This window comes from Trichechus manatus, unplaced genomic scaffold, assembly GCF_000243295.1.
Source record: "Trichechus manatus latirostris isolate Lorelei unplaced genomic scaffold, TriManLat1.0 scaffold00040, whole genome shotgun sequence".
Lineage (NCBI taxonomy): Eukaryota > Metazoa > Chordata > Mammalia > Sirenia > Trichechidae > Trichechus > Trichechus manatus.
In genome coordinates this window covers 7089259-7100768 of record NW_004443976.1, presented here as the reverse complement: position 1 = coordinate 7100768, position 11510 = coordinate 7089259, and the positions used below count along the sequence as shown (strand labels likewise).

Genomic DNA, 11510 nt, shown 5'->3' with positions numbered 1-11510 from the left:
TACCCTGTCCCATAGGGTCGCTGTGAGTAGGAATCATCTCAATGGCAGTGGGTTTTGAGTTTTTATCACCATCCAAAATATTAAAGATTTACCTCTTTGTATCTTTGTTGCTTCTCTCCCTAAACTGAATGAGCAAAAGGATTTTGCCTGTTTTGTTTACCACTGTAACTCCATCACTCCGAGCAGTGTCCGATATATACTAAGTAAGTATTTGTCAAATGAGTGAATATGCATCTACACTTATTTATTCATTTATTCACTCAGTATTTATCGTCTGTCTTTGTGTGTCAGGCACTGTTCTGGGTGCATGGGATGCACCCATGAACAAAGGTCCCGATCCCTGTGAACCTTACATTCCAGCAGAGGCAAGAGCGAGAGACAGTAAGCATAACCAAAAGGTAATTTGTCAGATATAAAAAGGAATGAAGTTCTTAGGCGTGCTACAACAGAGGGACCTTGACAACATTGTGCTAAGTGAAATAAGACAGACGAAAAAAGGGCAAATACTGTATGGCTATTCCACTTACATGAGATATCTTGCTGTTGTTTGTGCTGTCGAGTCGGCTCTGACTCATAGCGACTTTATGTGTGACAGCATGAACCATTCCCTGGGACTGTGCCATCTTCATGATCATGACATATCTAGAATAGGCAAACTCATAGAGACAGAAAGTAGATTAGTGGTTACCCAGTTCTGGGCAGATGGGAGAATGGGGAATTATTGCTACAGAGTTTCTGTTTAGGGTGATTAAAAAGTTTTGGAAATAGATGGTGCCGATGGTTGCCTGACACGGTGAGTGTAGTTAATGCCACTGAACGGGACACTTAAGATGGCAGCTTTTATGTGGTATACATTTACCACAATAAAAAAAAAAATAAGGAAATTTGGAGAGATTAAATTACCCAAAAAGGGAATTTATACAACATATTAGAACATAACAGATGCTATGGGGAAAAAAAAGAAAAATATAAAACAGTAAGAAGTGCTGAGGTTGGAGCTGGGCAGCTAGGGAGAGAGGATGGTAGAAGGCGGGGGGTCGCAGTGTTAAAGAACGTGGTCAGCGTAGCCTTCTTGAGAAGTTTGAGAAAAAACTTGGAGAAGAGAGGATTTGTCAGGCCGATCTCTGAAGGAAGAGCAGTCCAGACTGAGGCAACAGCTAGAACAACCTTGTGGTTCAGTGGTAGAATTCTCCCCTTCCATGCAGGAGACCTGGGTTCGATTCCCGGCCAATGCAACTCATGCGCAGCCACCACCTGCCTGTGAGTGGAGGCTTGCATGTTACTGTGATACTGAACAGGTTTCAGTGGAGCTTCCAGACTAAGAGAGACTAGGAAGAAAAGCCTAGTAATCTCCTTCCAAAAATCAGCCAGTGAAAATCCGATGGATCACAATGGTCCAATCTATAGCCAATCATGGGGATGGCGTGGGACCAGGCAGCATTTTGTTCCATTGTGCATGGGGTTGCGGTGAGTCAGGGGCGGACTTGACAGCAACTAACAAAGGAGTGAAGCGCAGTGAGTCTGATGTTTGCTTACACAAAACAAGCTCTCCCTGCTTCTGAGAAATGTTTTTCCAACCTTGTATTTCTTCTGATGGCATTCTATCTGCCTGCCCCACGGTGACTGCCTGCAGGATCCATACAAAACTGAAATTAAATCAGACAAGATCATTTCCTGGGGCTTGCTTACTTTGACTCGTGTTGGAGAAAAAGGCTCTGTCCAATTTTTTTTTTTTTTTTCTTTTTTTGGTGAAAGTTAAGGATGTAAGTCTGGAGTTGCCAGCACCCATTTGTTCCATTCAAACACTCAACACACATTTTGTTGAGAACCTACTATGCACCAATTTCTATTCTAGGCACTGAGGCTACAGTGGTTAATAAGGCAGATGGGGTATCTCTTCTCATGAAGGAGAGATGTTATAGGTCAACAAGGAAAAAATGGTCATTTCAGATTGCAGTAAGTTCTCACAGGAAATTATCTGGGAGCTAGGATGGGAAATAACCAGGAACTGGTTATTTGGGGGGAAACTTTATAAATGAGGGACGTTTGGATTGAGACATTGAAGGATGAGAAGGTGTCGGTCATGCAAGTGGCTTAGGAAATGTGTTCCAGGCAGAGTTCCTGAGAAGGAATGAGCTTGGTAAGCCAAACTGTGAGAGAAGGCAGTCGTGGCTAGAGCGTAGAAAGAAAGGGAGAAGGATGAAGCCTGAGAGGCAGGCTGTGTGCACCTTGAGACGTGAAGAATCTGGTATGGAAAGAGAAACCACACATAGGGAGAAGCCGAAGTACAAGAAGCTCAGAGTGTCCTGAGGACATTCAAAGAGCGATTCACTCATCTCTGAAGCCCGCTCAGTCCCTGCCCGTCCCAGATACATGAACGGAAACATGTTACTTTCCACTTTGGCCAGACTTCCTGTCACCTAAAATAAGAGTAGTGATTAATATATAAATACATATGAATATAAAAAATACTGGGAGGAATTATATTGAACTATTAACAATGATCTGTGTTATAGAATTAATTTTCATCTCTAAGTATTTTTATATTAATACAGTACATCAAGCATGTTTAACTTACACTATTTTTAAAATGTGGGTTTTTTGTTTGTTTTGTTTTGATGGCTAACCAAAGTCTGTTCTCACTTTTCTCTGTTCCACCTGTTTGGGGGGGTGGGGAGTGGAGGGGCCACTGCAACAGGTATGCTAACTCATTAAACAAACAAAACAACTGTTGCCGTTGAGTCGATTTTGGCAACCCCATGTGTTAGAAGAACTGTTCCATAGGGTTTTCTTGGCAGTGATTTTAACGGAAGCAGATCACCAGGCCTTTCTTCCATGGTACCGCTAGCTGGTTTCAAACTACCAAGCTTTAGGTTAGCCTTGAGCGTAAGCTGTTTGGCCTAGAAATCCACAACTGAGGGAAATTATGAGCTAGAAATAATCCCCCTCATTTGTGGATTTCCAGGCCCAAGAGTGCCCCAAATGAATTCGAAATCAAGATTTTCCCCACTTACAAAACCAGCCCTGAACATGTGCTTTCTAAGTCGTAGGCTTCTCGTTGACAGTCACGACAAATCTTAATTCTACACACATTTATGACACATGTTTGCTTACCTAGCAGTGGGTTCCCCTGCCCCCAGTTCACATATGAAGCCACTGAGGCCTGGAAAGGTGAAGTGGCTTGTCAAGGTCGACCCTTGCAGCCATATCTTTCTAGAACAAGTGAAACTTGAAAATCCAAGTCCAGGCAGAGGCGGCTGACTGCACAGGCTGTGCCTAGCTTTCTGTATGAAGTATTTCTCGGCAGAAAATGCCAGTTTGCTGTCAGGACAGCGAAGTGTAGCTAGAACAAGCTCATGGAACAAAGCAGTTTAATCAAAGGAAAAAAAATTAGTTGGGTTACAGTGCTATACTCTTCAATCCAGGATGGAAATTAATGTATAATAATCTTATCTTTTATTCATGGCATGCTGCATATTTCAGAGTGTGTTGGCATCCTTCTGTTTTTCAGTCGAATGTGAAAAAATTGTGTGTTTCTAATGGGCTACGAGTCAGTTGAAGTGCTGAAAGAACATAGCTGAGTCTCAGCTCACCATTCAGGGAAGTCTGGAGCCTCCGGGAGTAGCTTTGGTTTCCTTTTGATGAGTCATGAGATTTAAAATTCAGAGGGCTGCTGCAGGCTTCAAAGCAGCCCTTTCAGATTGATCACTCCAGAGCCTGACTCCATTAGTGGCCAGGACAAAGAAAGCCCATTTGTTTTCCCCTAATGACTGCCTTCTCTCTCGCAGACCAACCTGACAGAGCTCAAGTCGTTTGGGTCCCCTCCTTCAGCTGTCAGCAATGTCAGTGCTGCGGTGATGGTGCTCATGGCTCCTGGGGGCAAGGTGCCCAAGGACCGGAGCTGGAAGGCCGCCAAGGTCACCATGGCCAAGGTGGATGGCTTCCTGGACTCCCTCATCAACTTTGACAAAGAGAACATTCATGAGAACTGCCTCAAAGCCATCAGGCCGTACCTGCAAGACCCTGAGTTCAATCCTGAGTTTGTGGCCACCAAGTCGTATGCAGCTGCGGGTCTCTGCTCTTGGGTCATAAACATCGTGAGGTTCTACGAGGTATTCTGTGATGTGGAACCGAAACGCCAAGCATTGAGCAAAGCCACTTCAGACCTCGCAGCTGCCCAGGAGAAGCTGGCAGCCGTTAAAGCCAAGGTCACTGTAAGTGAAGCCCAAGCCTCCCGACCCTGCTAATCAGCCCTGACGACAGTACTCTTCAGCGATTGCCCCATGCCCACTCTTCTGATTTTTCAGGAGAAGTGGAAAACCAAGCTTTTATGCAAATCCCTGATTTTTTTTAACAGAGACAAATTTTTTTAAAAAATTTTTTTTCAAACACTCTCTAGACCCAGGAGTCCCTGGGTGGTACAAACAGTTAAGCTCTCAGACGTTAACCAAAAGGTTGGAGGTTCACGTCCACTCAGAGACTCCTTGGAAGAAAGGCCTGGTGATCTACTTCCAAAAAATTAGCCATAGAAAACCCTATGGAGCATAGTTCTACTCTGACACACATGGGTCACCATGAGTCAGAGTCATCTTCACAGCAACTGGTTTGGTTTATCTAAGCCCAGCCAGGCACCCATTGCCTGGATTAAGCCTCTGGACCATCGATTTATAGCTTTGGTCCTCAAAGATTTTTCCCTTTTTCCTCTGAGGAAAGCAAGGATGACAGATAGATGTGTATAATAGATAAACAGCATTGCATTATTCATGTAACCAACTATTATCTTAATAGTCATAGATTAATTTGTTAACCTTTTTTGCAGATCTGATAGTTAAGAATATAAGGTCAAAATTTGAGATCCCTTTGTTTTTTTCCTTTGAGATGTAGGGTTTCATTATCTTACTCCACCTTTTGTACCTATTGTCTTCAGTCCTGGCCAGCTGTCCACCTGTCTCACACTCAGCAGTGTGGACAAGTGGGACTCCTGGGCATGTTTTATACTGTCTGCATTTTTTTTATGGAAGCTTTTAAAAGCATGTTGTACATTGGGGTCTTAGTGGGGGGCCCCTTGACCATAAATATAAAAGTGTGAGGTTGTTAGATTTTATAAACCCCATGTTGATATTATGATCGTACCTTCTTACACAGGATTGGAGGATAGTGGTGGTGATCTGGAGTTCACACCTGTTTGAGAAAGATTTCCCTCGAACTTCACCTGTGCCTTTAAAGTGGATATTACCAAAGTGATAGGTAGAGATTGGAATCCTCCAGGATAGCATAGCAGCTGAAAATCCATACTCAGACCTCAGTTCCAGTCCAAGCTATAATATTTACTGACTGGGTGACCTTTAGTGAGAACTTTAGAGTGCCCAAGCTTCAGTTTCCTCATCCGTAAAATAGACACAAGAATAGTGTCTGCTTCATGGGATTGCTGTGCAGATTAAAGGAGATCACGCATGTGAATCTCACACTCAGAGCCCAACCCATAGCAAGGCAAGATCCGTGGAGAAGCAGGAGCTGCTGCTGTCGCTACTGTGATCACTACCACCCTTTACCATTACTTCTCCCTCCCTCCTTGGACTTCATGTACTGTCACATGCGTGGACAAGCGCTGGGTATCTGTCAGTGTTATGATCAAGTTAAATCCAAAAAATTTTCTAGATCTTTCATTTCTATATGTGTGTGCCAGGCAAATAACATTCTTGCTGCAAATTTGTCATGACGATAAAGAAGGTTTTACCACCTGTGAAAAGTAAGAGCACAGACATGCCTCGTGCCTCATGTGACATGGTTTTGTTGTTAGATTAAATTCTCTGTCTAAAGGCACTAGTTCAAAGATCCTCACAACCCATCTCTTTATAAAAAAAGGATACTTTGGTGAAGCACCGAATCTCCTGTCCATATGTTTGCTTTATAAATCCGAATATTCACAGAGTAGTTTGATTAAAGCAGGTGATATTCCTGTAACAATGGCCTTCTTCAGAGAACCAGGGTACAAAGCACTTTCCCCTATTCCTGCTTTTGGGAAAAAGACCTACCAGTCATCACCATATTCTTCAGTGTTTCCAGGAAAAGTGCTACAAGAACTGCATTTCCAAAGACTCCTTACTCCAGTTATTTTAACTAATGGAACATTTGGTGCAAAGGGAATGTTTTCACAACGTTTATACCTTTTCAGTAGCCAACATTCCCATGACGGCCCACTCAACCTGTGGAAGCAATAGGAGTATCTTACAAATACTTGTCTATTCTTTTCTGCCACAATGTTTTCTGAGAAAATGTATTCTTGCTTTTAACAACTCTTCCCCATCCTCTGCTTATACACATGCCTACCAACATCCCAAGAATTCTGACATCCCCCACTCATAACAGAGGAGACAGGCAAACACCCTTCCCTAACATGGAGGTGTACCCAGAGCAAGGAAATTCTTCCTTGTATGCCACTGAGGTATGTATATTGCTGGCCTTCTTTTTAGGATTTTAGGATAATTCCAAGTAAAACATTTTATATTCAGGATACACAAAACGAAAAAAAGCATATTTCAAAACAAATTATACAATATAATTTCAGTTTGATTATAGATGTAATGGAAATGCACAAAGATGTTAACAGTGGAGGTTATCTTCTGGCTGGTAGATTTTGGATGGATTTTACTTTTTTTAATCTGTATTTCCTATTTTTTTCTATAATGAACATAATATTTTCAAAAATGTTACAATGCATAAAATTAATAATATTTTAAAAACAAGTAAGACATTTTCAATGAGCATTTAAATACCAAACCAAAAACAAAACCAGTTGCTGTTGAGCCAGTTCCAACTCATAGCAATCCTATGTGTGTCGGAGTGGAATTGTGCTCCGTAGGGTTTTCAGTGGCTGATTTTCAGAAGTAGAATGCCAGGCCTTTCTTCCAGGATGCCTCTAGGTGGGCTTGAACCTCCAACCTTTCGGTTAGCAGCGAGCACATTAACCATTTGCATCACACAGGGACTCCTGCATATGATCACACAAGGTAAAACATCAAAAACTGTAGTAGAGAAGGGCTTTGTATGAGAAACAACAGCCTCTGCCCTTTTAATTATTTATCTGTTACAACTGATTATTAATGCCACATCAGAGCTTGCTACCAAGTGGCTTAAATGTGTTTTAGTTGACCTGCACATAGTGTTTTAGAATGATTTAATTAATTGCCAGTGTTTAAAACAGGAGGAGCTTTCATGTAAAAATCTGATTTCAGGGCAGTCTTGATATATCAGAAGATTGTCACATATCATCAACTGACCCTGGAGTTAAGTAGGGGCTTCCCATTCAAGGACACAGATGTGCTACAGGTCGTCATAGTCCTTCCTCTTTTTTCAACACTAGATTCATCTGATCCAGTTATATTATCTGACTTGCCTCCAGCATTTGAATTTCTGACATATCTATGTACTATGCTAATAGGTCTTTTTCTTGATGTATCTAATTCAAGCAGTTCACTTTCTGGTAGGCTAGATGAGGATGTAAGTCATTCATCCCCATGTCTTCCCAATATAGTGATGGCAACTCTTTTTAGTTGACACAATCTTCATTTTGCAGTCCCTGGGTGGTGCAAAAGGTTAAATGCTTGACCTACTAGCTACAAGGTTGGAAGTTTGAACCCACCAGAGGTGCCTTGGAAGACAGGCCTGAATATCTGCTTCTGAAAGATCACAGCCTTGAAAATCCTCTGGAGCGGTTGTACTCTGCATACATGGGGTCACCATGAGTTGGAATCGACTTGATGGCAAAGAACAGTAACAACAACCTTTATTTCTGGTTCCATCACACAGAGGCAGCTTCCTTGGAGCCCTCAGTTTTCAAGATGAAATTATTATCCTTTCTTTTGGTTCTTCTCCCTGTCTTCCACCTCCCAACTTCTGCCATCATTACTTCTCATTACGTTTTCTTTTTATTTGCCAAGGCTGAAAACACCTACACCTACATCTACATTCTCTTCTATCACAACAGAATTAAGTGCCACAAGCTCTGACTGATTTGAAAAAATGAAAATCAACAAATTTCATTTTCATTATTGTGACCATGTTTATATTGTTCATTGCAGATCTAAGTGGTATACTATAATTACATTTTATTTTTTATACAATCCTTCCCTGCCCCTCAGAGTTTCTACTTTTTTTCTCTTCCATTATTTCCTTTGGCATAGCCTCAATTATTTTTAAACTCTGTCCAATCCAGTATTCTATCAAGTCTGCATTTGTCCCCCAAGACCCTTCTGCCTGATCCCTGGTCCAGGGTTCCAATTAATGATGGAGAATAAACATGTTTCACTGATTTGTTGGCCCCATGCCTTTCTTCTTCCTTGGTTTCTTCTCCTATTTTATTGTAGCTCATTCTCAAGTAGCTTTCTCAGAAATGTGAAGTGAGAGGTAAATCTGAATTCTTATAGTCTGGAAATGTTTTTATTTTATTCTTACACTAATAATTTTACTGAATATTGCATGCTGAGTTGCTATATTTTTTTCCCCTTAGAACACCAAATGCATTTTCCTCTTGTGTGGTGAGAAGCCTGATAAAATGGTCTCTCTTTTTTTTTTTTTAATAGGTGCCCTGTTTATCCTTCTTTCTGGAAGTCTTTTGACCTTTTCTTTATTCTTGGTGTCTGAAACTTTACTTTAATGTGCTTAGCTGTTACTCATTTTCAATTCGTTTTACATGGCCTATAGCAATCTATTTCCTTCTGTAAAATTACTTTGTATTATTTCTTCAGTCATCTCCTTTTCTGTTTTGTTTGGTTTTCTCATTTGTTGGAAGGCAGATTGATTGGATCTTGGGTTTCCTAGATCGTTTCTCTGTTTCCTCGCATCTTTTCATCACTTTGTATTTTCTTCTACTTTCTAGGAGATTTCCTCAAAATTACCTTTTAACTCTTTTCTTGACTTTTGTTTTGTTTTACATTAACAGTCATGCTAATTTCCACATCAGTGTTTTTGCTTTGTATTCTTCTTAATAGCATCGTCTTCTTGTTTTATAAATGAAACATCTTTTTGACTCATTTCGAGAAAACTAATTTTGGCGGGTTTCATGATTTTTTATCGTTGTTCTTGGAACTGTTTTCCCCAGGTCATTTTTTTCCCCTTTGTCTCTTTCTTAATCTAGGCTTTCATCAAATGTTTTCTTGTCCTTTCATGTTTACAAGAGTAAGAATCACAAGCTATCAAGCTATGTCTGCAAGCAAGGGCAGAGCTGGCTGTCTGCCAGAAATTGCTTTTTAAGATCAAGTGAGTTATCCTGGATGCATCCTAAATGCCAGAATGTGGTGTCTTTTCTCTGTGATTATTGAATCTCTATCCTGCTGTCATAGATGCCTGGTGGCATTGCATTTTGGGCATGGGAGTGGAGATGAGGGATCAAAAAAGGCTTTCAATTAACCCTCTCGTTTTCAGCTTCACCCTCCATTACACCTGACATTTCCAAATCCCCAGTCTATGAGGAGGCTCTGCAGGGCTGGTCAGCTCCCCGCTTGGTGAACTGAGGCCATCTCCACACTGCAGCTTCCTCCGCCCTGCTCCAGCAGTTCCATTCCTCCATCAGTGTGGTCTTCCAGGAGTCTGTCGGAATCCCTCACCCTCCAACGGCCCTCACCAGTTTGCTTGTTGTTGTGAATGTATGACTGTTTTAATTGCTTCATAATCATTTTAGAGAAGTCTAGGGAAGAAAAGGAGGAAAGTGGGTGTGGCCAGTCCACCATCATCAACTGGATGGCTCACTGCCTGCTTTTTATACTGCTTGGCTCTATAAAAGGAGCCCTGGTGGCACAGTGGTTAAGCATTCAGCTGCTAACCAGAAGGTGCGAGGTTCAAACCACCAGCCACTCCATGGGAGAAAGATGTGGCAGTCTCCTTCCATAAAGATTTACAGCCATGGAAACCCTACAGGGCAGTTCTGCTCTGTCCTATAGGGTTGTTATGAGTTACAATCGACTCGATGGCAGTGGGTTTTGGATGGTTCTATAAACTTGGTGCTAAATTTCTTTCTCTTGTAACGTACTAATGACTAACAGACCAGCCTGAACCTCAGTTATTGCATAGACATTATGCATTTGGAAGTATCTGCTATTTGTCCATGTGTCTTTGTGTGTGCAAATATGTAGTCTAGGGGCAACAAAAGCTAAATGCTTCAATTCTAAATTCTTAATAAATTTGGAAGGAAAAAAAAAAGAAACTTTAAAAAAAAGTCCCTAGACTTCAGGATGATGGGTGAGAGTAGATGAGGTTAGGTAAAATTATCTCCTTTTGTTCTTGCAGCTGGTGTTCTATCTGATCAGAAGGTACCATTGAGCCTTTCTCTTAGGGCGCCAGTGTCTCCTCCAGCCCATAATTGCCAAGTCAGAGGGTCTTCCTGCAGCCAGTCCAGAGCCACCCCCTGATCCTGACAGGCTTCAGCCCAGGACCCTTTCCCTCTGTGTCTCTCCGAGCCCATGTGACACTCTTACATGGAGACCTTACACTCCTAGGATTGTACAGCAAGGCGAGGACTTAGTTCCAGACACCCCAGCCCCAGGCCTCTGCCGTGGACACAGCCAGTGTTCCTCCCAGGCCCCGCTGGGTTCCTGGTGACCATTTGTCGGCTTTTGCTTCTAATAGTCAGTGCCTGTGCCTCACTGTCAGGCGATTGGAACTCGTTTTTCCCCAGTGGAAGGAGAGACAGAATTTATGGCCAGCCCCACCATCACTCTTCGTGCCCCCTTACCAGTGACTGAGGTGTTGGGAGTCTGGAAGCTCAGCTCTTGCCTTTGGTCAGGACAACTCTGGACTTACGCTCCACAGTCTCCCTGCAGGGTCCGGCTGAAGCTGCCCTAACTGGGGCTCCACCTGAGATCTCACCCATGCTTGGCTTCCTCCCCTGCCCTGCTCTCCCCATTGCCGTGCGCTTTCCTCCAAGAGCACTTTATTAAAAGTCACGTACACACAAACCCTCATCTCTGCGTGTCATGCTGGGACATGCCCTTAAACATCTGTGACTTGGACTAGAATGGCTGACCTTGTGTTTCTTCCTACCAGCACCTTAATGAAAACCTGGCAAAACTCACAGCCAAGTTTGAGAAGGCCACAGCGGACAAACTCAAATGTCAGCAAGAAGCTGAAGTGACTGCAGGCACCATCTCCCTTGCAAATCGCCTGGTGGGTGAGCCTCAGCACATATCGAGCTTTAATTATAATAGCAGAGCTTGTCAGGTGCCACAGAGGTGCAAAATACATGAGCACAACTTAGCGTTGCTTTGTCTTGGGGCAGAATATGAAAATGTGCTGCAATGTCGTGGATCCTGAGGAAAGTGTGAATGCATAGCCTGGTCTGGTCAAAGAAGTTTTCTACGCAAATAGGTGGGAGCATCAGGCAGCCCACAGAACACATGACCATGCTCGTATGTATATGTACCCACCAGAGGGAGAATTAAAAGAGAAAGCTGGGCATTTTATAGGCAAACTCTGAAGCTCTTGTCTGTGTAATGTTTGATAACAAGGGTGTAACC

General features: G+C 42.5%; 1 protein-coding gene across 1 annotated transcript in view; it reads left to right on the top strand.

Moving 5' to 3' along the window:
* DNAH9 (dynein axonemal heavy chain 9) overlaps positions 1-11510 on the top strand; it is a 450622-nt gene that overhangs the window by 331766 nt on the left and 107346 nt on the right. The window contains exons 49-50 of the mRNA XM_012555448.1: positions 3789-4214; positions 11041-11160. Coding sequence (XP_012410902.1) covers positions 3789-4214; positions 11041-11160 — 546 coding nt within the window. The remainder of the gene's footprint in view (positions 1-3788; positions 4215-11040; positions 11161-11510) is intronic.